General features: G+C 42.3%; 3 protein-coding genes across 4 annotated transcripts; 1 reads left to right on the forward strand and 2 right to left on the reverse strand.

The window, feature by feature from the left end:
* The first annotated feature begins 647 nt into the window (after window positions 1–647).
* C8H16orf86 (chromosome 8 C16orf86 homolog) lies at window positions 648–5035 on the forward strand. The gene is made up of 5 exons (XM_033158917.1): window positions 648–766; window positions 2402–2559; window positions 3133–3341; window positions 4152–4313; window positions 4611–5035. The coding sequence occupies exons 1-5, from the start codon at window positions 650–652 to the stop codon at window positions 4763–4765; spliced, it is 801 nt and encodes a 266-aa protein (XP_033014808.1). The 5' UTR covers window positions 648–649; the 3' UTR covers window positions 4766–5035.
* A 417-nt stretch (window positions 5036–5452) lies between these two features.
* On the reverse strand, window positions 5453–12688 carry GFOD2 (glucose-fructose oxidoreductase domain containing 2). 2 transcript variants are annotated; one of them, XM_033158903.1, is made up of 3 exons: window positions 12620–12688; window positions 9089–9434; window positions 5453–7998 (listed from the first exon to the last, which is right to left on the reverse strand). In XM_033158903.1, the coding sequence occupies exons 2-3, from the start codon at window positions 9423–9425 to the stop codon at window positions 7100–7102; spliced, it is 1236 nt and encodes a 411-aa protein (XP_033014794.1). In that variant the 5' UTR covers window positions 9426–9434; window positions 12620–12688; the 3' UTR covers window positions 5453–7099. The 2 variants fall into 2 exon arrangements, with proteins under 2 accessions (XP_033014794.1, XP_033014795.1); XM_033158904.1 differs by having other exon boundaries at window positions 12615–12633.
* A 2136-nt stretch (window positions 12689–14824) lies between these two features.
* On the reverse strand, window positions 14825–26571 carry LOC117052158 (C-factor-like). Its single transcript, XM_033158936.1, has 6 exons — window positions 26384–26571; window positions 24888–24939; window positions 23177–23364; window positions 22183–22341; window positions 15455–15559; window positions 14825–15017 (listed from the first exon to the last, which is right to left on the reverse strand). Exons 1-6 carry the CDS (start codon window positions 26561–26563, stop codon window positions 14901–14903), a joined length of 801 nt encoding a protein of 266 aa, XP_033014827.1. The 5' UTR covers window positions 26564–26571; the 3' UTR covers window positions 14825–14900.
* Window positions 26572–26879: the final 308 nt, after the last annotated feature.

Below are 26879 nucleotides of genomic sequence, written 5' to 3' on the forward strand. Positions count from 1 at the left end.
GGGGAAACAAACAACCTCCCTCTGCAGCACATTCAACAAAGGAGGGCGGGGCTGAAAGGGAGCCGGGACTCTTATCTCTCTCCCGATCTCTAGCTGATCAGCTGCTGAGCGGGGTCCTTTCAACACTCCCTTTTCTCTTTGTAAAATAAAAAGCACAATCTGCTTTTGGCCCCTGGGCAATTCAGCTCCAGGGACCACCATTCGCTCCATAAGACGCACAGGTATTTCCCCTTACTTTTTAGGAGGAAAAAGGTGCGTCTTATGGAGCAAAAAATACGGTAGGTGCACTGAACCTGTGGTCCTCCAGTTGTTGAACTACAGCTCCCATCATCCCTGACCAGTGGCCATGCTAGCTGGGGCTGATGGAGGTTGGAGTCAAACAACATCTGGGGAGCCATAGATTTGCTACCCCATTGTAAAGGTTAGAATAGGATAACATTTTAGAAATTTATATTGCACCCTTCAGACAGATTGCCAGGGCAGCTTACAATACAAAATCAAAAGTCTGATTTAAAAAAATGATTAAAACGTATTTTTTTTTAAAAAAAACCCCTACAGATTAAAAGCAGTTGAATCCAAAATCTAAACTGAACATAAGCAGAGGCCTGTGTCGGATGTATGATTTCTGATCTTTCTTCTATTGCAGGCAATGGCTGGTTCTGCACGGATCCCCAATGAAAAGAAAACAGGTGGGAAGGCAGCGCCTCCTCATTTCCTGTTCCAGCTGGCTGCAGCCCTGGACAACCCCACCATCAAGTCACTGGAGGTAAAGGATGAGTGCTGTAGTTATGAGAAAAAGAAGGCGATGCAGATAGCACAGGATATCCTGTTTACAGACGCTGAGGACACACCACAGGCTCGTAAAGCTGGGGAAAGTGAAGATCATGTTGCAGAAATGTCTGGAGAGAAGCATGTTGGGTATAGTGCAGTGGTTAGTGTTGGACTTGGACCTGGGAAACAAGGGTTCACATCCTCCCACTCAGACATGAAGCTCCCTGGCTGACCGTGGGCCAATCACAGTCTCTTAGCCTAACCTACCTCTCAGGGCGATGGGTGTTTGTCAGCTATCCACATGAAGCACCATGCTGCCTCTGTCAAGAACGGCTTCAGGGAATTAACAAGCAGCAGCAGCCCTACAAAGATATTCCATAGGAACAAAGAAAGCTGCCTTTTACAGTCAGGTCATTGGTCCATCTAGCTTAACAGAGCCTACACTGACTGGCAGAAGCTTCCCAGTGTTTCTATTGGGACATTCCCAGTCCTAGCTGAAGATGGCAGGAATTGAACCAGGGATCTTCTGCATGCAAAGCAGATGCCTCACTGCTGAGGCAAGGGGCCATAGCTCAGAGGGATTCAGTGCTCCACCTAGCAGTGCTGAGACAAGAACCTACCTGCTCATAACTGCCTGACCAAGGATGGTAACAGACAAAAAGGACCATTGATCCCTCCCAATAATGGCCCTTTGTTCCCCCAAAAGAATTATCATAGAATCATAGAGTTGGAAGAGACCACAAGGGCCATCCAGTCCAACCCCCTGCCAAGCAGGAAACACCATCAAAGCATTCCTTACTCCAGGGTCACCCCATAAAGCTGAAAGCGTCCTCCATTGGGTTTGCCCTTTTAAAAAAATGATATGCCTTTTCTAGGCAGCCAATCCCTGCAACATCAGAATATGCCAGATGTTAAATGTTCCCGGGTTTGGGATTTTTAAGGTGTTTTTTTTAAAACAGCCTCATCAGGATCTGGAGCCTTTCTCTCTGTGATATGGTGCCACTGAAATTTTACTCCCACTGCAAGAAGCAAGTTGTGCCTTTCGGAATCAGAAACCCATTGTTCTCTCCAGTGATGCTACCTTGCTAGAGTTCTCCAAATTTTGTTCAGGGATGCAGGGTGATTTATTTTGTGTTTACTATAACATTGGGCTAAAAAAACAACCCTGACCATCCAGATGTTAGTGGACTCCAGCTCCCAGCAGCCCCAGCCAGCATGCCCAGTGGGCTGAGGTCAGAACTGCAGTCCCAACATAATCTGTAACACGACTAGTTCAGATTTCCAGAGGGGGCTTAGCAAGGTGGACCCAGCAAGAGGGTAGTGAATAGTGGCATGGCTAAGGCCCCTGGACACTGCACATACTGGCCCAATGATGGTGCTGGGCCTGATCTGGAGGGCCACAGGTTCCCTGCTTTTGCCCTATGACAACCACGATCTATTCTGAAAGCACTTCCCTCTCTTATAGAGCTTCAGCGATGTGGTGCCCAAAGGTGGCAGATTACTTGCTTAATATGAAATACTGGAGGCTTCCCCTTCTTATGGTCTCCAAGAAAACTCTGGAGGGATCATGAAACCAGGCTTCTGTTCTTGCCATTGGCCTTCTCTACTGACTATGTGCATCTTCCCACAGTGGCATGAAGATGGGAAAGGGATTCTTCTCCATGCCAAGTTGTTTGAGGAAGAGATCCAGAGGCACCAAGAATTGTTTACAGAGCTCAGGCATCTGAAATCCGTTCCTGTGCTCCAGGCCTGGCTAGCAACCTATGGCTTTAAAGCAAGAATGGTGAAGTAGGTCACAATGGATTTCCATATATTTCCCGCAGCAAAGAAGCAGAGCACATGGGAGAAGGAACTGGGTTCAGTTTTTATATCAAATTAAATGCATCTAAAGTTAAATGTTTAAGGATGTCAGAAAGCAGAACTGAAATAAACCTCTGTGCAATATGCTAGATAACTGGCACTGAGCAAGATGGAGCAATGGCCACTATAAGGCAGCTTCATAAATACCTCCCTCTCATCTATGTTCTGAATGCTGCCCAGTGAACATTTTTGCTGGTAGTCCTAGCACTGATAATACAGCCTGGCACTGCAAGGGAGGCAACTAATTCAGGGGGAAGATGCTGGTGGCAACAGTAGCACCACACCATCCCTTCCATGCCCTCTGATCCTTCTCGGCCTTTCCCTGACATTATGATGACTGTCCCATCTACCTGCCAAAGTTGGTCTGTGGAGCCAAAGTTTCCCACTCCTGTTCTAGCAAATGGAGCCCAAGGCCTGTACTGGATTGTGGGACACTCACTGGAACCAGACCCCTTTGCCTTTGACTCCTCAGCCCTCTTGCATCTTGTTTCTCCCCCACAGAACCGATTCTGAAATGCTTGTTTTCCAACATGCCGATTTCAAGAAGCTCCCTCCAAGGGTGGAGGAGACAGAGGGCCCCAAAACTGAAGGTTCTCTTGTGCCCAAACAGTCAAAGAAATCCAAGAAAAGGAAAAGCACACTGGATATCACTGTGGTCCCAGCCGCTAGCACAGCAGGCACATTGCTTCCAGAGCCTACAGGTGTAGAGAGTGAGTGCAAAGAAATGGGAAGTTACAAGCTAGGTTTTTTCAGTATCAGGGCATGATTCCTGGTGGGGGAAGAGAAAGATTGGATGTATCCGAGATACTAGTTTCAACTTAGTGATATCTACAGTAAGAATGACTGGCTTGTACACAACTATTATATTTCCGACAGCTAATACTGACAATCACCAGCACAGGCTGGTGGGCTTAGAGTTGAAGAAGTAGCAGTCCCTTAAAAGCTATATGTTTTTCTTACATAGAAAAAGGGGACAGTTAGCTGCAGCTTTTCAAAATGCTAGGAAATCCTTCTGAGCTGGCCTGGAAGCAGGATGGATATTACTTCTAACTTTAGCCCCATGATCCCAAACCATCCCTAATTCCCAGCACTTCTTGAAAAGTGCACAAACAGGCACCAGAAACAGACAGCTGTGTGCCTGCTTGAACTCCTAATAACGTCTTCTTCAACTACCGGTACATTTCAATATAGGGGGAATGGAAATTCTGCTTCCCAAGTCCTTGTGCTATATTTAGGAAGACATCAGTTCATTCTCAAAGGGCAGAAAAAGAAACCTCACAAGTTCTTACTGCTCCATCAATGATGTGAACTAAGAAGCCCAACTGTTTGCTGGGGTAGCTGCAGATAGAAGCAAGGTGTAGAGGGGCAGACCATCATCTGCAAGAAAGGAATGGGCTGAGGTTTAGGTAGAACGTACGTGTGTGTGTGTGTGTGTGTGTGTGTGTGTGTCATTCTCATCTCACCAACAGCTTTGCCTTAGAAGCCATCTATCTTCCAGCATTCACTATCATTATTTCTAGGAAAGTCACAGCGTCTACGTCCCTTATACCAATATATCAACTATGATAACCCAGAGATGAACAGCCCCTCAGACAAACAGTGTGACCTGCCTCCGCTGGAAGTGCATTCTGCTCTAGAGAATAAGACAGGCCCATTGGAACCAAGAATAACTTCACTCAAAGGTAACAGGTTGGGAACAAAAAAGGGAGCTTCACATGCTCCGTCCTCACAAATCCAATACCACAACAAGGGTTGGAGTAGAACAATGGGTTCAGCTGAACTTGGAGCTGTGAGAGACCAATGAGACAGATGAACCTGCTATTTCATGTGGTGTCCAGAACTCCCTGTTTATTTTTAGTCAAAGAATTCTGAGAGCTTCCATTGTGGGCTCAGAAAGCCACTGGTCCGCTCTCACACTGCTTCTGCATATTTGCTCATGGGACAGGACAATGGTTCATATTGACTATTTTTTGTTGCAGAAGACAAAGGAAAAGAGCTGAGAATTCCAACAAGTGCCACTGCGGGAGCTGCAGCAAAGGCTGAAGTAGACAAGTCTACTCAGGTGGACATTGATAAGATGCTCAGCGTCTGTGCGGCTCACCTAGTCCCACCACTGTCGCCACAGCACAAGTAGCAACATCTAACAGGATGCTTAGCTACTCCTCCAAGAGACAAGGCCTAAGACAGAGTCATTTTGCTAGATGCTCCTTTATGCTACCAATTGTATTTCCCCAAGTGTTGATTATATTCAGGTGTCAAGTTTTGCATTGTCTCCTCACTTGCCTGTAAAACAACAACGGCGGTATACCCTACCTCCATTTTATCCTTTACAAATATACTCAGTCTGGCAACAGTATATCTCATCTGTGCTGGAAGGTGGTGAAAGAGAATAATAATGGCACATTTGTGCCTCTTGCCCTCTTTAAATGGGCTATATTTGCATTCCATCAAAGGAGAAGGAAGAGCACATAACCTCCCCCCCCCCACATAACAATAACAGTAACAACCACCGCCACCACCAGAAAATGAAAGACTTACAAAATGGGAAGCGGCGAGTATCATACTGCTCTTTGTCACTAAAAGAAAAAGAGAATTCACATGTGTAATCAAAGAAAGAGCCTTCATTAAATTATTTTTCTATCTTCTCATGTTTGCATGAAAACCCAATCAAAGATTTCCAATGGCTTATCTAGTGTGGACCTCCTTATCTTCACAGGTCTTGACAAAGCATTTAAATTCTCAAATTCCACATATTGTAAGCAGAAAGTTGGGAGGTTCCCTTACTCTAGAATTTGGACTTTTCCAGTACAAAACACTGTCCACACTGTCTTTTGTTAGTCCAGTTGTATAAAACCAACATCTGCAACTAGGATTAAGGATACAGCTGTTTGGGTTAAAAATAAATTTAAAAGCTCAGAATAGAAAAATAGGGTGTTTTCCACAGGGAAGAGAAAAACAGCTGATCTAGTTCTTGATTTTATCTATTTTTTGTTTTTCATCCACAATGTTACCATTTACAAAAACACAAGAAAGGTTGCTTATTAATGCTTTATATTAATGTACAGGATTAAAACCTAGTAGGAAAACGAAGTAGGAAAACAATAAAAACATTCAAGTAAACAGTATTATTTATACAAAAATTAGCTACTGCTTCTCAGTGTCAGCCTAGTGAAGAGCAGCTCTGAGATCTGGTAGTTGTGCACTATGATCTGCTACACAAGAAGCACCACAGCTCCCACAGGATACAAGTCAGGACAAGGGATACGGAACATCGCCCAGTGTTCAGTTAAATCAACTACCCCTGTCAGCATGCAGCTGAAAACAGCAATTGAATATTCCTTTTCTTATCAACTTCATATCCCTTGACAGATGAAACACCTGCTTCATTAAACAACAATCACTGACTTACAGATTTGGCTTCTGTGCTACCAAGCAATCATTGGCGGCATTTGGCAGCACTGAGCAAGGCAAAAGAGTATGCAGGAAAAGAAGTGCAAGAGGCCTTCAGTCTCTGCTATGGGAAAGGAGCACCAACACATGCAAACAGCAGGTGAATGCCACACAGCACTCAACTGACTTCTAGAAAAAAGGGAGAACAGCCAGTCTCAAAGGCAGAGACTAAATTGGAAGTATTCGGTACTGAGGCACAGACTAGATGGATGTGGTTGTCATTCGTGTGTCAACCCTGCTCATATGTAAAGCAGGAAGTCTGTAGGATGAAAATACAACAGAAGGAATGCAGGAAGGAGGATGTTCAATCCTCCCCCCTTGCACACTTTCTTCCTCTCAGTCCACTACTCCAACAATTTTTTCTACTTCCAGCCCACTTTTGGAACAAATGATTGGAGAAAGGGAAGGGAAGGCATGGGAGAGTTCAGTGGCCTTTTCCTGAACACTTTTTTTACTGTTACAACAAAACAGGGGTGAGGTTTTGTGTGAACAGGGAGGATACAGGAAAATACATGTCTACCACCTAGTTTGATACTGAACTATAGAGACTACAAATTGTTCTCTTTAAGGACCATACTTCTGTATTTGCCTCACTTTTACCACATCAAGAAGAATCCTAAAAGGTAACTTGTCTTCCTGTTCTTAAACAACCAACCATCTCTAGTGCTACATTCAAACTGCAAAAATACATGAGCTGTGCAGAAAAGGGAGACAGACTTGTTCCCAATGGTAGAAATCCCACCTTTTCGTTTTAGCTACTTCTAAGTGCAAAGGGCAATTCAAGTTTTCCTAACAATACAAAGTTCAAAAGGTTTAGCTTTAAAAAAAGTGACCCAAATCTGCAACATTTAAAATGCTCTTAAACGAGTTTAAAAACCAAAAGGATTTCCTTTGAGGTTTTGCCCACAATTATAATTCCCCATTATACCTCCTCCCACCCCCGAATATGAAACAAAATGTATCCATGTTAAAGTTTTCTGCACATATTCAATATTCTGCTCATTTGGGAATATTTCTATTATAGGTTATTTCTCTGTAATGCCTCACAGAGGTTTTGATTGGCATCTGGCTCCTCAGTCATTACTTCCACAGATTCCCAATCCCCAGACCGGCTGGATTTTTTAATAGCATCTACTACACTTTGCATATAGAGGCCATCTTCAAAAGAAGCTGCCATTGCAACTGGCTTGGGATCCCAGGTTCGCTGGTCTTCCTGATCTTGGAAGGACTGACGCAGAGCTTGCACCAGGTACACCATCCCTTTGAGGTACAGAAGGGGTATGTCTTTGAATCCTTTTTCTGAAAGGCCTGCATGGACATTCAAAGAGTCTGCAAACAGGAGTTCTTCCTGGGGAGCAGTGTTCTTCTGGCCATACAAATCTGTCCCCCGTGCTATAAGGCGTCCTGCTGACCCTACAATCATGACCTCATGAACAAATGACCCAGGCATGTTGAAGTTCAGAGTTACAGTGCTACAGACACCTCCTGACATCAGCATTTGGAAAAAGCAAAAATCATCACTTGTGACATGGCGGATGCCATTGATGGCAGAGTTCTGCTTCACAAAGGTTTTCAGTAACCCATGGACCTTCTCTGCCTTTCGACTTGTCAGGTGAGTGAGGAGGTCTATAATGTAAGTCCCCATCGTATGCAGGCCACCCCCACCCATCAGTTCATCACAGATCCAGTTGTACTTGTGGCTGAGAAGGCTTCCCCAGTACACTCGCACGTCACAGACCAGAACATTGCCCACATAGTGTTCTTCTATTAACTGCTTCATCTTGATGAATGCTGGTAGAAAACGCAGGACATTGCCTACAATGCTCATGAGCTTGGGGTAGTATCTGGCAGCTGTGACCATTCTGAAAGCATCCACAGAGGTAGCAGCTTTCTCACAGATGACATTCTTTCCAATACCTGTGAATAAAGGAGACACATTATAGTTCAGATTTTGCTGGGCAGCCCCAAGCAAATAGAGGATTCTTATCTGTATGTACAGTGTCATCCTTGTTCAGTTCATAAAGTACAGAAAAAGGAAGGATGACTAGCAGCCATGTGTGCAACCATCTAATGCAGAAACCCCATCTCTCTAGCTGTTTTTGGACTACAAGTCCCTTCAGCCCCAGCCAGTGCTGCCGTGAATTGGAAGTTGTGGTCCAAAACAGCTGAAGGGGATGACGCTAGGGAGGCACTAGATTTTCTGCAAAAGTAAGCATTCAATCAGGTTTCTTCAACCTGGTGCCCATGTCCAGCTGTTTTAAACTATAGCTCCCATCAGTCCCAACTAGTAAAACCATACTGGTTTGAAAAAGATAGGAGTTGCAGTGCAAAACAAATGGTGGGCACCAGGCTGGCAATCAGTGCTCTAGAGAGATGCTCCCCTCCCCACCAAGGATTAAGTACCAAGATATGGTATTTGCAGACACCCAGTGGCCGGTGAAGCTGAAGAAACATGTTGGTGCATTTTACTCAATCCCTGAGGGACTATGGAAATGTGGATATTTAGTTTAACCACAGTAAGATTCCCTCTCTAATCTGCAGAACAAACATTTTTTGTTTTGGAGATCTGCCATCCTGTGTGAACTGTGCTTGAGGAATGAGAAACTTAGGCAAGGGATACTTTTACCTTTCTACTTCCTGTTTACTATGTTTCTGAAACATACAGACCTTGATACTTATAAAAAGAAAAAGTCAAGTAATCATGCTACATATGCTCTTCCAATGAGCATCTAGCTGTAATTGCCTTTACAATGCTGCTAGTTTAATATGCAATAGCAAAGTCAAGTTAGCAAATACTAAGAAATTCCTTACAGTAACAAAAAGAGTTAACTCCTTCCATCAGCTAATGCAAAAGAATGAAACACAAACATGTTTTAGGGAAAAGTGGAAGAAGGGGTGGTAATACTAAGTAATCAGCAACAGCCTGAGAACACAACTGGGAATCTATTAAAGGGGGAATGAATTTTAAATAACCACAACTTGTTTCAGATAATCAACAGCACAGTACCTAAAGCTTTCACAGCAATTTGTCGTGTGAGTGGTGGAGGGATGTTGATGCAAACCAGATCCACATCTTGGTGCAGCAAGACATCATCTGTCCGACTTGTGTAGAAGGAAATATTCATTTCCTCAGCTAGTTGCTTTGCTTCTTCTTCAGTCTTCCCCCATAGTGCCTTGATGGAGAAGCCTTCAGCTCTCAGCAGAGGCACTAGCACCCGAGCTGAGCTCCCTGTCCCAAATACCCCAACACCAGGAAGCATTTTCATTTTGTATTCTTTTTCCAATTCAGTTCCCAAGAGCAAGACTAAGGCATAAAAATAAAGCTTCTCGGCATCCTGTTTCATACATAATTCCTAAAACAGAATAAAATAAAGTGTAAGCAAAAGGAACCTTTTATACGTTCTGCATAAATCTGTTGCTATTTGTAGTCAACACTAATACAAGTGCAGTTCAAGGTTGGTTATTCAACATCGAATTTGAAACTGTTCATTTTAAGACTACATCTTTATATTTTAATTCTTCACATATACTATGTCTTACTAAAATATCTATTGCATCCTTCAGAGGAAACCCAAGTATGTGTTTTTCTAGTAAGTTACCTCTACCCTAGTAAGTCACTCTTTCAAATACAAAAAACACTGAAATGGTGGTGCTTAAATATAACACACAAGCTAAAGCAGCACTGGAAATTACCAAAGGATCAAACTATTAAATGTTAAGAAAGAGGAGATTTTCAGGTTTTCTAATATCACTTGAGATTATCTTTAAAGTATATTTACTGACAATATAAACAGCAATAGAGTATGCTATGCAAAATTCTCACTTCATTTTTATCATTTGAAGAATATATTTTATGGCCTTCTTATGCTTTTAAGGTATATCCTTCCATACATGTTGCTGTGGCCTTTGGCTCTTACATCATCTTGAAATCTTTATGGGCATAAGACATAGGTAACAATTTTCCTTGAGGGGTTATATAAACAAGAGCTATATTAAAAGTAATAACCATATATATTAGATGCAAGGTAAAGGTAAAGGGACCCCTGTCCATTAGGTCCAGTCGTGTCCAACTCTAGGGTTGTGGTGCTCATCTCGCATTACTGGCCGAGGGAGCCAGTGTACAGCTTCTGGTCATGTGGCCAGCATGACTAAGCCACTTCTGGTGAACCAGAGCAGCGCATGGAAATGCCGTTTACCTTCCCACTGGAGCGGTACCTATTTATCTACTTGCACTTTGACGTTCTTTCAAACTGCTAGGTGGGCAGGAGCTGGGACCGAGCAACGGGAGCTCACCCCGTCTTGGGAATCGAACCGCCGATCTTCTGATCAGCAAGTCCTAGGCTCTGCAGTTTAACCCACAGCGCCACCAATTATGAGCAAGACTGGACAATCATGAATCCTATCACAAACCTTAGCAATCCGCCTGGCACAGATAAAAAGAAAGCTGTTAAACATTGTGCAAGTTATTTATATGACAAGCAGACAAGTCAAACATATTCAGAACATACAGCAAACAAGCAGTGCTTGTTGAGGCCTGGGGATCACTGGATTTTGACTGTTTTCACACACTAATACTACATCTTGTAGAATTCTCTGAGTTATATTTTATCTGCACAATCATTATGAATTTCAGGAACTAAAATGCCTTTTCTGTGCAGTCTGAGCAGGAGCAGTCAACAACGTTATAGTTAATTGTTGTAGCTTGTCTTCACTTACCCCACCACACAGCCCTGCTCACAGTTGTGAAGAGCATTCATACATTATGAATGGTCCATGTCACCATTAAGAAAAAGAGGTAGGAATATAGGCCAATATATATGTGGACTGTCCCTGGATAAAATGACTTTTCTTCTTTACGTCCCCAAAGTTCTTAACCTAGCTCAAGGTTGTCATCTGAACTAGTCAGATATTTAACTGGTAATCACAGTCAGTCCATCATTTGAAAAACAATACTGTACTAAACATTCTGTTTTGGTGACTGTAACCTTGGTTTACGGAGCCATTTGATGCCTAGCTTATATATGCCAGTTTCTAACACTGTCCCTCCAGTACTTTGGCCACCTCATGAGAAGAGAAGACTCCCTGGAAAAGACCCTGATGCTGGGAAAGATGGAGGGCACAAGGAGAAGGGGACGACAGAGGATGAGATGGTTGGACAGTGTTCTCGAAGCAACTGGCATAGGGGTGCCTGGAGTGCTCTGGTCCATGGGGTCACAAAGAGTCTGACACGACTGAACGACTGAACAACAACAACAACACTGTCCCCATTCCTACCATACTCTCACGATTTTTACACACATACTCTGCTGCAGCTGACCCTCATGGCTTGTAGTCCTATTCTTATACAGTACCCAGTTTTTTCAGCTTCTGCCTAGTCAAACCCATCCTATTTATTGTACTTAAAAAAAATGGAAACTGCTTCTCTTCAAAACCTGTGACAAGCATGGAACGCAGCTACTACCAATTAAGGTTCTGAACTGCAATAATTACATAGTCCTTTATTGTACATTGCCTGTGATGCTTTAACAGAGAATTCATGAACAATATGATTAAAACTTTTCCACTCTGCCTGTCCTCCACATATATCCCACTTCACTTCCTCCACACTTTATATCTGCCCTTTCCTTTCACAATACACATCCTCCCACACAATTTCCATTTACTGCTGTCATGAATGGTTGCTGCATACATTTGAGCTTTGTATAGAAATAGAAATCTCTTACATTTCTTTGCCTTTGGGTCACAATGTTTACTTCTCTGAACCTATATATATCCTCCTCGCCACATACTCTCCAAGCATCTTTTACGAAGTAGATTCTGACTGACAAATATGGGGTCCTTTAAGGTGCAACAGGACCGCATTTCAAAGATAAAAAATAGAGATACTTGTTTCATTCACTCACTCACATTTATACATACTGTATACTGTACTCTCTGCCTGGTTCAGAGGGCCTTGAGTTCCCCGCCCCGATACACGCCTGATCCTTCACGCATCGGACGAAGCAGCCTCTTAGCCCACAATAAACCACTTAAGACTTTTAAAGGCGCCACTAGATTCACTGTTGCTTGGGCTGTATGTACGTGTTTGCTTGGTACATTCATGAACATTTATTATATATCTGAGACCTTAAAATTCCCATAACAATTGCGGACCAACACTGGTCCGCAAGGTCGTCTGTCACCTAGCATAAAGGAACACGCGTGTGTGTGTGCACGCGCGCGCGTGCTCACCGCTAACAGCTTCCCCCCAACAAGAAGTCCTTCCCCTCGTGCAGGGACCTCGCCTACCCCACTTGCCCCCCGCCTTGAATAGCGCAGCTTCTGCCCCGCCCTTCCTTCCCTCCTTTCACGCTCACACACACACACACACACACACACACACACACACCCCGCGTTCATTTTCGCCTCAGTCTGATTCCAGACGCTCCCGCTTTGCCACGGAGGAAGATGGTGATGAAGATGACGGAGGGAGGGAGGAGTAAGGCACATCTACGTCCGCCCCCCTCCCTTCCCTTCACCTCACCTCACCTCACCTCACCTGAGGGCCGCAGCGCCTCTTGGCCTCTCTCTCTTGCGTGCTACAAGTACGCGCGCGCACGCCTTCTTCTCGCGCACTGCCTGAGGTACCGGCCGCCTAGGTCACATTTCTCTCCCCCTCCCACCTATCGGGCTTTTCCTTCTTGCGCAAGCGCGAGGGACTGGGGGGGGGACGGGGGCGGCGACGTTGCCGGCTCCCTCTTAAAGGCGCAGTGCCGATTCTTTCGCTTGGCTTGAACGCGGTCCTGCAGAACAGGCGTTCGATTCTCAATGAAGCTCGCTGGGTGGCGTCCTTGGGCCAGTCGCTGCCTTTCGGCCTAACCAACCTCGGCAAGGTCGTGGTAGGGAAGATTCAACGAGGGTGGGGACCTCAATCTCCTTGGAGGAAAAGGTGGGCTATAAACTCAACAAATAAAGAAATGCAACAAATAAAGTGGTTGGTGGAAGTGGGCAGGGAAAGCAGTGCCTGGGTGTAGCTGCCCCCGCAATTGCCTGCATTACTCAGTAGTGATGCTATGTCAGAAACAGATTAGAAAATGTTAATGATGGCTTGCACAGTGTGGGTGGAGGGAGGTGTCTATAGTGGGCCTTGCTGGAGTGCTGGGCTCTTGGCAACTGCCTGAGGATCCTATGTGCTGGAGTTGTTCCAGGCTATTCTACTTTGCAGGGCTGTTGTGAAGATTTTTTTAAAACAACAAAACAACAACAACGGGTGCTGGAGTAAATGATGGCATATCCTAAGTTCATTAGTGAAAGGGTGTAATAGAAATGTAATAAAATAAGCACATCATGCCGCTAGGGAATGTATTATTTCAACCTTGTCAACAAGCTTACAAAAGTTACCAGAATGCAATTTTTCTTTTTTATACTAACCTGAGGGGATTGGCTAAAGAGGGGCAGAAAGCCTATTGTGTTTTTATGCCATACGTGGAAAAGGGGGGCTTCCTTCACATGTATGCAATTCCTTATCACCTATGGCAGAGGTGAGCAACCTGAGTTCTGAGTACCAAATGTGGCACTCCACATCCTTTTCTGACTCTGCTGCACAACCTCAAGTGCTTTCTCCTGGCTGCAATGTGTTCTTGAAGAGTGATGATAGCTCTCCCCTGCCTCAACAGAAGATATGTTACATTCACCCAAATCCAAGGCTAGTGAGAGACTTAAGGCAGCCAGTGCTTCCCTCTCGTCTGGTTTCATTGGAATGAGTATTTTTGAAGACTGGTGTCCTTTTGATATATGGTTTTATTTACCCATACACACAACCAGAGCAAAAGATGAAAAGCTCACAGCATCGCTACTACATCAGAACTTGCTCCTCCATTAGACTTCCAAGGAGATCCCACAAAGGTATGGTTTCATCCCACCGTGAGCAAGTCAAACCTCTGTCTTCTCAGTTGCAGAGTTGACAAAGGCTAGCCTCTGCCTACTGTTCTCTTGCCTCTAGGATGATGTGGTATCTAGCCACATTTGTGAGATCTGGCTACACTTCCTTCTAGAAACGGTACTAGCTAGTTTTTCTATGACAACACGCCCATACCTGCTCAAGTTTTCAGGCATATAAAAGGATACTGAGCAGGGTCAGCTTGACCTTTTACAAAGAAACTGGTTCAGGCACTTCAGCTCCTACTACAGACTCCCATCATACAGATAAAGAACCACAGGCTTTGGAGGGGACCCAAACACACAATCCAAACCAACCCCCTGGTCCTACAACAGTGAGTTGCATACACTAAATACCGGTACATCTGGCTTTTGTATGTAGCCTTCTGTACCAGAGATGGGGAATCTGTGGCCCTCCAGATGTTGTTGAACCACAGTTTCCATCATTCTGACCATTGGCCATGCTGGCTTGGGCTGATGGGAGATGCAGTCCAACAACATCTGGAGGACACAAACTTCCCATCCTGTTCCATGGAAAGGTAATATTCAAGACCTTTGCTCTGCACCACTTTTGTCTTTGTCTCACCTGTGCCACAAACACCCACCTGGCATTGGCATCCAGCTCCCATAAGGCTGCTCTTGAGGGAATGTAACCCTCGGGCTGAAAGATCTTTCAAACTATGGCTAGTCCTTAGAAACAATTCTGCATGAAAACTAGTCTTCAGTGTTCCATCACATTTTTCTCTTTCCACCTCCATAAGGACATTAGAAACAATTTAAGGAACCTTCTGAAGGAAGAAAAGAGACAAAAATTTTTTTCCTTGAATCCCAGATGGTTTATTGGATGCTCTCTAGGCAGAATGCTAGAGTGGTAAAACCCCTGGCATCGTGAAACAAATCCCTCACCAGGGTACTCTGCATCCTTTCCAGTCCACAAAGGTACCGTTATCCACCTCAGAAAGTGTGGAGAGAACATTAATTATTCCTTGTGTACTCTCTTCCACAGTCAGGTCCGCCTTCTGTGAAGAAAAATATTGTAAGTGAAGGATTTCTTAAGTTCAGAAAAAAATCATTCTTGAGCATCAAATAGCAGAAGGCCTAGATGCTGTTGGATGTCTTGGTTATAAGATTTCAGTCTGCACATTAAACATTGCTTTATGAAAGACAACCAAGTGGTCATGCATGCCAAAGCATAGCAGTTCACTGCAAGGCCTCAGAGGACTATGCTTGCTTTTCCAGGAGCAATTTTGGATATTATTAGAAGCACCAACTCATAGATGCTGCCTTCATTGCCTTGCTCTTGTGCTTTTAATATTTCCAAGAAGTGAAGGATGGGGCACTGGAGCTACTCAGGCACCACCATCCAACAAAAAATGTCAAGCAATTTGTTAAAAGAAAGATCATCCTATAGGGCTGCCCACCTTTTACATGATTACCAAAAGCCTTGAGCACTTACGTGCACGCCTTGAGTTTTTACCCAGCCAGGATGGATGCAAACACACAGAATCCCGTAAGCTGGATATGTGAGTGACTGGCATTTGGTGAGCATGTTTAAAGCAGCCTACAAGGGAGAAAAAACAAACCATGAGCAGAGGGTGCATTGAACTGTGGGGAGCTGCTTAACATGAATTACTGCAAGGTGGCTAGAAAGGATTTGGAGGCAGAGAGGTTTGTAAGAGAAATTGGACATCATTGAGCATTCCTGACACAAAAACTAGCAACTTGGAAGTTATCTATCATCGACACCACCTTGAACAAGATTTTTGACAGGCATTTGTGAGTGTTTCCCGCATGCTTGTTGGCTGCATCATTTTGCTAAATGATTTCTAGCTTTAAATGTTTGCTCTAAGTTCCGCAACAAGAAAAGGACTGTACACATGCTATCTATTTGTAGAAAACATCCCAGCATCTTCCCTTAATGCCATCCACTCTTTTAGAAAATGCAACATCCTCACAACAGATGTTTGTCTCTCAACATTTACCCGTGGGCAATACACTCTTATTGCCCAGATGCACACATACAACAATCATTTGGAAAGATAGTTGCAGTGGACTTCCGGTGAAGCGCCATTCCGTTCAGTCGGGAGCTCTCTTGGCTCCGAGGGGCTCCAGTGTTTTCGGGCTAGGAGGGACCGCAACCGCGCTGTGGACCTCCGTAAAAACTTCAGGAGGAGCGTCCTGAAGACCTGGGATCCAGCGGATACCAGACGTGCCAGCTCTACTCTTGAGTAAGCCCTCGTAAGGGCTGCTTGAGTGAGCGGAGATCGGTGCGGTACTGAGGATCGACCACTTTCCTGGAGATATGAAGCAGCAGCTGCTGACGGACTTTGAGCGCTTTGCTTTTCCTCTAATTTGGCTTGAAATAAAGGATTCCGTAAGTACTGGAGCTTAATTCGTTTTCAAAGTTGTTAAAGATTTGGCTAGCGGAGAGAGATCAAAGAGGAAGTCCGTCTCTCTCTGACAGCGGCAGGATCAAAGTAAGGCAGTGGAACTGAAGTCATTAAAGACTTGCTTTTAAGGATTGCTCTGGTTCCTTTTAGACTTTGAAACCTCCTTGAGGGCGATAAGATTGTTTGGATTTTAGTGATTTCTTCCTGTGGATTACAAATTTATTAAGAAGACACTGCTCACCCTCTGGAGTAAGGAGTCTGGGTCAGTTAGCGGGCTGCGATGGTTACATTGTAACAGACGTTTTGCTACTTTAGTTTCTGACTTGTTAATTTGAAGTCTGCTACTGTTCAACTGAACTTTTTAAAGTCATTTGCACTGGGATTGGATTACAAGTAACAATTTGTCTTGGGAGGAAGTTTCGTTTTGTGGACTCTGTCTTTTTCTTGACATATTTGAGAGACTAACAGATTTAAAAGAATTGAATTCTTTGCTTTGGTTAAGAAAGAGAGCTGTTACCCTGGGTGGACTCTCGCTTGCAAAAGTACAGTTTTTAAGTCTTTGTTATTCTCTGGCTCAACCTAAAGAACTATTTACAAGACTATTTGGGTTACAGCTTCACAATAAGTTGGAGTGACCTTGAGTTCCCAGCTGCAGATAGTATTGAAATGGATAAAGAATCTGGCACTCCACCACTTACATCTACAAGGTTGAGAACAAAGATAGAAAAGGAACAAAAGGAAAAGGAAGAGAAACAAAGAAAAACCTCTAAAACATTTGAAGAGCAGGTTCTGGCGGCCTTTGAGAAAGTGAATGCTAATATTCAAGCAACTTCAGACAGATTGGAAGAATTCATTAAAGCTGTGGACAAAACTGTGCAGGAGAACACTGTGGCAATTAAACAAATTGGCAAGGATGTTACTGTTTTGAAGAAATAATCTGAAGAGGTTAAAGTTAAAATTGCGGCCGTGGAACAAAAAGTTGAAGACTTGGATACTGTTAAAATACAAAGGCTTGAAAATCAACAAAGTACAAGAGTCACTTGCTTTTCTGCAATTGAAAGAAAGGGAACAGAACCTGAGATTGAGACATCTTCCAGAGTTGGAACAAGACAGTCTTAAGGACTTTGTGGTGAAAGAATTTTCTGCTTTTTGGGAACTTGATGAAGAGGAATTGGCAACAACAATAGTGAAGGCCTATAGATTTGGAGCCAAAGGCAAAAAGAATACAAAAACTGTTAATGACTGTATGATAGTGTTCCAGAATAGAGAACAGAGAGATCAGATTCTGGGCCTTCACTACCAAAACAACCTAGTGGTCCAACAGCAAACGATCATTATTTACAAGGACATTCCTAGGTACTTCTTGAATTTGAGATCGGGATTTGCAGTCCTGGCAGCTGAATTAAGAAGAAGGAAAATTCTTTTTAGCTGGGAGTTTCCACAAGGCCTCACGTTTAAATATAAGGAAAGAAGAGTGAGAATAAGATCAATTGAGGACAAAATTAAATTTCTGGATAAACACGCATCAGATTTTGAAGGATCATCATTAGATTTGAAATTTTTTTACCCACCACTACCAGGAGGCTTGGCGACAGGAGAAGAAGAAGTAGTACTAGGAGCTGCGGGAGGTGAACCATGGACTGGTCAATAATATGACGCTGAAGCTGTTAACGTGGAATGTTCACGGTCTGAACCAGAGACCCAAGAGACATAGTTAATTATGCATTGGAGAAGAAGAATTTGGATATAATTTGCTTGCAAGAGACCCATGTAATTAGACAACACAGAAGGATTTTGCAAAACAAAAAGTTAGGACAAGAATTCATTTCATCAGACAAAGTCAAGAAAAGAGGAGTCGTGATTTATGCAAGGGAGAAATACAACCCAAGACAACTGTTTAAAGAGGAAGAAGGCAGATATATTGCAATTGAAATAACTGTGCAAGGCGAGAAATATTTGATACTGGGTATTTATGCACCAAATGATGGAAAATCAATTTTTTTTCCAAGAAAATTCATGACATCTTGCTGGACTACTTGGATTACAATCTTATTTGCCTAGGGGATTTTAATGGGGCAGTTTCCACTTTGATGGACAGATCGCAAAGGACAAAAATTACAAATGAAGGGAAACTGCCAAAAACTTTCTTTGAAATGGTGGACAACTTGGATTTGATAGACTCATGGAGATTAAAGAACCCCACTGAAACAGAGGCAACATATTATCCAGAACCACAGTTGTCATGGTCATGTCTAGATTACATAGGGATTTCTAGACTATTGGCACCCAAGATTTATAAGGCAGAAATTTGCCCTAAGACTTGTTCAGATCATAATGCAGTGCAATTGGACTTAAAAATTTTCTCCAAGGATTCATTTAGATGGAGAATGGATGACTCTCTGCTGAGAGTACCTAAAAGTTGTGGAAGAGGCCAATAAAATGATTAAAGAATATTTTCAGATAAATTTGAATACTAAAGTGGAAAAAAGAATTGTTTGGGACGCAAGCAAGGCGGTTATGAGAGGTTTCCTCATAAGAGAAAGGGCAAAGAGGAAAAAGGAACAAAATATGGAAAAAGACAGACTTTTGGAACAAATAAGGGACAAAGAGAAAAAATTAAGAGGACATCCTAAAAATCAACAAACACAGAAAGAAAGAAAGATCTTGCAGTCCCAATATTCTAAATTACTCAACCAAGAAATATAATGGAAAATAAGATTAATGAAACAGAAAACCTTCGAATTGGCAAATAAGTGTGGGAAATTACTTGCTTGGCAGCTAAAGAAAAGACAGAAATTAAATACAATCACAAATATAAAGATAAATGATAAAAGTGTAGAGAATCCAGAGGAGATTAGAAAATGTTTTCAGAAATTTTATAAACAATTGTACAAAGAGGACAAACAAGAGGAAGGCATTATAGAACATTTCTTGGAAAAGAATGGTTTGCATAAAATAAATCCCAGAAGAAAAGAGGACAATACTCAACCACCCTATTACAAGTCAAGAGGTAGAGGAAGCAAATGGGCAAAGCCCCAGGACCAGATGGACTAACTGCAAAATATTATAATACTTTGAAGGATTGGCTGATCCAACCATTATTGGAAGTTTGCAATGGAATGCTAGGGGGAGGTAGGATGCCGGAGTCATGGAAAGAAGCATATATCACATTGATATTAAAACTTGAAACAGATAAAACTCAGATGAAGAATTATCGACCAATATCGCTTTTAAATGTGGATTACGAAATATTTGAGAATGTCATGGCCACAAGGTTAAAAAGAGTGTTGAAGGAATATATCCACAAAGATCAAGCAGGTTTTCTACCTCGTAGACATATGAATAGTAATACAAGAAATATTGTGGATATATTGGAAAGATTGGAAAAAAAGATAAACACAGAAGCTGTATTGATGTTTATAGACGCTGAGAAGGCCTTTGACAACATTTATTGGAGTTTTATGAAGAAGAATTTTGAAAAGATGGAGGTCGGTCAAAGATTTTTGAATGGTATAAATGCCATTTATAAAGAACAAAAAGCGAAAATTATTATAAACAATGTGACATCGGAAGAAATCAGAATAGAAAAAGGAACGAGACAAGGATGCCCTATCTCCCCCCTACTCTTTATAACAGTCCTGGAGGTTTTATTGAATATGATTAGAAAAGAACAGATGATTAAAGGAATCAGGGTGGGGGAGAAAGAATACAAATTGAGAGCCTTTGCGGACGATTTAGTGCTGTCTTTACAAGACCCAGAGACCAGTGTGGTTAAGGCATTGGAGCTAATAGAATCATTTGGACAGGTAGCAGGATTTAAGTTGAATAAAGCCAAAACCAAAGTTTTAACCAAGAACATACCAATTATGCAGGTACAGAAGTTACAAACCCTAACAGGACTTAGTTTTGAAGGTTAAATATCTGGGGGTAAATTTGACACCTAAGAATCTAAACCTGTTTAAAGACAATTATGAGAAACTGTGGAGTGAGATTAAAAGAGACTTGGATATATGGACTAGATTAAAACTGTCTTTGATGGGCAGAATTGCAGTTATAAAGATGAATGTATTGCCAAAGATGCTGTTTTTATTTCAAGTTCTTCCGATTATTGATAAGCTGGACTGTTTTAAAAGGTGGCAAAAGGATTTGTCAAAATTTATCTGGCAGGGGAAGAAACCAAGGATAAAATATAAGATTTTGACAGACTCTAAGGAAAGAGGTGGATTCTCACTGCCAGATCTTAGAATTTATTTTGAAGCTGCGGCCTTTTGCTGGCTAAAGGATTGGTTTAAGTTAGAAAATACAGATGTTTTAGACTTGGAAGGACATGACAATGTTTTTGGATGGCATGCTTATCTTTAGTATGATAAAGTTAAGGCCCACAAAGCCTTTAAATCTCACATTATCAGGAATGCGTTGTATCAGGTTTGGATTCGGAATAAAGTTTTGTTAGAAAGAAAGACTCCCAGATGGGTATCACCAGTAGAGGCGAAGGCATATAAAAGACCCAATATGCCTGCTAATTGGCCGAAATATGCTGATATGTTAGAACAAGAAGGCCAGAATTTTAAATTGAAGAGTTATGAGCAATTGAAAGGGAAAGTATCTGACTGGTTGCAGTACTACCAGATAAATGAAGTTTATAAGTTAGATAAGAAACAAGGCTTTCAGTCAGAGAAATCCAAGTTGGAAATGGAATTGTTAGAACCAAACTCAAAAAACTTTTCCACAATGTACAATTTGTTGCTAGAGTGGCATACGAAAGATGAAATGGTTAAATCGGTAATGATTGATTGGGCAAAAGATGTTGGACACAATATAATGTTGGAAGATTGGGAGAAACTATGGAGGGAAGGTACTAAGTTCACTGCATGTAATATGTTAAGGGAAAATATTATGAAAATGATTTATAGGTGGTATCTAACCCCAGTTAAGTTAGCTAAAATGTACCATGGTTTATGTAATAAGTGCTGGAAATGTAAACAAGTGGAAGGTACCTTCTTTCATATGTGGTGGACGTGCCCAAAGGTAAAGGACTTCTGGGAGAAAATATATAATGAACTTTAAAAGGTGTTGAAAAACACATTTAGTAAGAAACCAGAGGCCTTCTGACCATGAAATTCCCAATAAGGACAGAACATTTTTTTATGTATGCCACAACAGCTGCTAGGATTTTATTAGCTAAAAACTGGAAAACTGTAGAATTACCAACAGTGGAAGATTGGCAGATGAAGATGATTGAATACATGGAACTCACGGAACTGACCGGGAAACTCCGAGACCAGAGGGAAGAAGCGGTACAGGAGGATTGGAAGAAATTCAAAGACTATTTGAAACGCAGAGAAAAGATTGACATCTGAATGAAATCAAAGGACATTTAAGGCTACAGTTATGGAATTAGTTAAGATAGGAGATAAGAATTAGATATTAGTATTTTATTTGTGTAAGCATTAAGATAGAGGATAATGATGATTAGACAATGTTATGAAATTACTAAAGAGGATTCGCAATGAACACTGAAAGAGAGGATGTGAGGAGGTCCCCTAATAATGTTAGTAATATTTTAAGGATAATTAAGTAAGTGTTTGGATTTTTCTTGAGATTTTTATGGTTTTTTTCTTTTTGCATTTTTGTATTTGTATTTTGCCTTTTTTGAAATTTTTGTTGTGTTTTGTTGTATTGTGTGTTTGTTGTATTTTTAAAATTTAATAAATTCTTATTAAAAAAAGGAAAGATAGTTGCAGCAGGGCAGAGGAGGCTGCAGACAGTTTCACATGGATTTCACAATAGGTACCTTACTGCAGCGATAAGCAACAGCCATCTTTCTTTCCCATGCCAGCATAAGTTCTAAGGAGCCTGCAGCACTGGATGTATTTATAATGGCTGCCTTGCAGCAGCTCAGCCCTTCCTGGGGATATCTCTGAGCTGCCATCTTCAGCAGGGGCAGAAATGCCTAAAAGAGAATAGAGATCATGGCTGTTAGGTCAATGAATGCAGCTATCTTAGGGCAGTGATACCGGAGGAAAGCACTGGATGCACTGTATAAAGCTGAAGGTATATATAAACAATGCTTGTAGCAGAATTAGGATTTCTGATCCAAAAATACTTTCTATAAGCTTTTGCAGAAGAATAAGTAAGACTTATTATACATTTAGAATTGTTTGAATGCAAAGCTGGGTACCCTGTGCCCTGGCCTCATTTTATGCAGCCCACAACAGGTCCTGAAGCTGCTCTATTCTAAGGTCTCACCTATGTTTCTTCCTTCTAGTTCACTTCTGGGCATTTTAAAGTTGTCCTTCTCCCATAACTGTTTGACAACATATTGGAGGCTTCTGCATTATCTCTCTTTTACTATGTGTGTGCATAGCACACTATAATAGGAAAGGCATAAATGTCATCTGTTTTCCAGAAAGTAGCTATATTGGTCCATTCTCTTTAAAAAAATTGTCTGCATGTTTATGAGAGCAGCCCCATTAAACTTCTAGGGAAGGAAAGGTAGAAAGCGATCCTATTTTTATGCCAGACTGATGTTCAGCGACTGGTGGATCTATCAATGTTGGTTTATCATTTTTCCTACCTTAAGTACAATTCTCCGAATTTCCATATCAGTTTGCAGTTCTTTTTTAAAGTGCTCATGAAAATTAATTGCTCAAACAAATACTGCTTTTCTCCTACCCGGTTTGTTGCTTTTGTTTAATTCTCCCAAAGGGCCAGAACACCACAGATGTTACCAAGGCAATAGGTAGTGAGTAAAGGGTTTTACAACCCCATGAAAAGCAAAGACTTACCTGGCTCACCTCAAGTGGCCCAATAGTATTGACGGCATATACATCTGCCATGCTCTTTGCATTTTCCTTCTCCAGGTCGTATCCAGAAATAACACCAGCATTGTTCATCAGGAGGTTCAAACCACATTCTCCAACACACTTTTGCACTTGTTCCACAGCTGCCTTGATGCTCTGGAGGTCAGTGACATCTGGAGAATGACATTTCTAAGCACTTAAGAACTGGGTGGTGTGGGGATGCCCAAGGGACTAATAAAAAGGCACCTTTAAAACTACCAAGGCAGGTGGCTTTCGGGGATCTTACAGATTAAGTCCATTCAAGGATGAAAGGTGCTTTCCAGTCAACTTATTTGTCACCGCGGCCTGTCAGCTCTTTTTGTTAGTGTGGCCGCTACCACAGCCCACTTGAGGTGGATGAACAAGCGCTTCTCTGAATCATGGAGGTGTGTGTGTGTGTGTGTGTGTGTGTGTGTGTGTGTGTTTACAGGGAGCACAGTGAGGGCCTGGCTTTTTAAAATGTTTGCATCACATTCATATCACTCCGTCAGAAAATGAGCTCAAAGCAAGTCAATTGTAAGGCCAAAGTACTTAACTAATGTAGGTGGAATTCAGAAAGAAAAGTTTGGCAACACTTTGCTGTGTGTAATTTAGGGAGAAAGCTGTAGGGATATTTTGTCTCTCTCAGTTCAGGCCTTGCATATAGCAAGAAAACATTCAGCCAAAGACGCTTATAGAAGAAAACTGCTGATGCTGCTTTGCATGCTTGCTAATCAACGCCTCCACCCAGCCGGTTCCTAACTAATTGACTTTAACACTAACATTATTAACTTTTATGAAGCACACCTGCAGTTTCACTTCCAACATTTTATTCTTTACATTTTATGAAATATTTGGGACAATTAGACACACAGAAGGTAAAGCTGAGTTGTTATGTACAGGGTTGAATAGGATCCAAAATGCAGCAGTCTGATTGGTCCTAGAACAATAGGATTGCCTAAACAAAACCACGGTGAATCCCAAGTACAAGGGAATCCCCACGTGTGTATGGGTTTTGCAGTGGCACTGGTGCAAGTCTCTTCTGCCTCTGTTCTGCCTCTGACCCATTCTGCCTCCCCCCTTCTGCCCTGTTCTGCTCCCTCCCTGCTCCTTGAGGTGCCAAAAATGATGTATACATCAGTGGTTGTGTGTCAGTGGGGAGGTGCCTGAACTTTATTCTGTGGACTATGGTAACATACAACGGCTTCTGGTACCTGTGTCCTATTGCTTCTATAAGAATTCAGAGACACAGAAAGGCAGAGTACCAGAAAACATGGTGAATGGCCAAGGATGATAAGAGATAGCGTTAGCCCATGACTTTGGTAAGCCATTTTGGAAAGTTCTTTTATGGCTCTCCAAATGTTACTGAACTACAATTCTCATCAGTCCCAGAAAACATGGTGAATGGCCAAGGATGATGGGAGTTGTAGTTCTGCAACATAAGGTGGGCTAAACGTTCCCCACACATCATGTGATGATATGGACAGAGACTACATATAGGTGCATCTCATTTCAAAGCTTCCTTGAAGTTGTGGGAGGAATCAAAAGTACTTATCATTGATATTCTGTAACAGGGAAGCAAATCATCTTGTTTTCCAGTTACTGCTTTGTGGACTGTACTGGTTTCCACTGGTGCTGGGAATGTCTATTCATCCCACACTTGGAACGTGAGACTTACCCAGCTGCAGCACCACCAGATTCTGATGCTGGCATGCCAACTCCTTTATTTCCTGTCAAAAAAGAAACATTTTACCTCCTTGATTAAACTGGAACTAGTCACTAAAAGAGACACAGAGCCTTAGAACTGGATGCTGAAAATGCTTAGTAGAGTCTAATAGAAACTCAGGAATCTCACATAGAACAGTACCTTGCAAGGAGAACACCCTCCTCTTCAATATTGATAGGTAGTGCTTTTTCTGAGGGGATGCAGGGGTACGCATACCTCTAAACACTTTGTGAATCTTTTTACTGTTGTCCATTTACTGCATTTATTTTTTCCGATTTGAACTATAAAATGGTGGTTTTCTGGAGTCAAAATGAGAGTACCCCTAAAGATAGATAGATAGATATATATATATATATATATATATATATATATATATATATATATATATATTACAAAAAAGCACTGTTAATAGGCGAGTACGTTATCCAAGATGAACAGAAAACCTTGTACATGGAAAAGTGGTTAGCAGTCTGAAAACCCTCCCCACCTCCCCCTTCATAATTCTCCCAAGACCACAGCCTCTTTCTCACCACATCATACCCCTCACTGGCATTGCTCTTTCCACTCAAAATATGCTTCTGCCTGCCTGGAATATGTCCTTGTACTGTAACAGTGCCTTTTACTTGTTCTGATGGAGGATGGAGAGAAAGATGTATGCAGAAACTAGTGACTTTTGCATCAGTGGAACGGAGCCTATTATACAAGGGCAGCAGCCATATCTGTTGCTCGGCCCACTTTGGCTTCTGGCCCCCTACACCACTGGCATGTGGCCCCCAGAAAGTTGCCCACAGGGGGATGTACTGAAGGGAAACTGTAGAAGACCTAAGGGGAAGTTGAACATTATTACAAAGTTACTTTGAAGGAACGGAACTGTAAAAGAGATAAAAATCCTGCATGGAGTTGACTTGGGGTTTAAGGGATTAATTTTTTCCCTGACAGCCAATACTCTCCTCTCCTGGTAAACAGCATAAAAGGGTGTTGAAACTTAATTAAGCAAAATGATAATTGCTAGACAAACCAGTCTACAGGTGCAATTAGAGTGACAGATCTCCTTTTATGTCCCTCCCCTATGTCTATGCTGTAATTTTCTAAGACTATTGTCATATCGCAGCTCAACCGGCCACTAACAGCACTGTGAACTACAGCTTTTTGGCAGCCTTGTGAGAGCTGCTGGCCCATCACAGCAGTGTTGAGAGCAGCAGAAAAGGCAGGCCGTGGGCAACTCAGATGAGCCACTGAAAGCAGTCACACCAGAGCAGGACAGCTGCTGGTGAGACCAAACGCCCAACAGCATTCTCTCCAACCAGGTGCCCTCCAGATGTTTTGGACTACAACTCCCACCAACCCCATCCAGCACACAAAGCTTGCATTGCCACGTGCATGAGGAGGGTCTGTTCTTACAACATAGTTACATCACTACTCTCTTATGCTACACCCCTAGTCCTCACCTTGCTTTTTGATCCATCCATGTCTATGGTAGTAGCAAAGACCCACTGAGGTGGAGTTGGCAGCCTCAGAAACTGCTTCACCAGACCCAGGCCAATTCCCGAATTGGATCCTGTCACCAGAACACTCTGAACAGGGAAATCTGTCTCCATCCCCTTGGAGCTGCAGCCTTTGCCTTCCATGCTTGTAAAATGCTTGCTTCAAAGAATGTCGCTTCATCACATGAGGTGCTTTTATGGGAATTAGGCACCTCCTTTGATCTGCAGATAAACTTACCGGTAAGTTGGATGCTACACATGATTTGCTGACTAGCTCATTGGCCACCTCTGTTTTTTAACAACAACAAAAACAACATTATCATCCTCATTAGCAATGGAAAAACGAAGAAGCTATGGATATGGCATTGTGGTATAGGGGACAGAGAGGACAGACAGTTCCATATTAAAATCTTCAGTCAATCTCTCAGCCTGTTTGGCTTTGCAGGGTTGTTATGGAAAA

This window comes from Lacerta agilis, chromosome 8, assembly GCF_009819535.1.
Source record: "Lacerta agilis isolate rLacAgi1 chromosome 8, rLacAgi1.pri, whole genome shotgun sequence".
NCBI lineage: Eukaryota > Metazoa > Chordata > Lepidosauria > Squamata > Lacertidae > Lacerta > Lacerta agilis.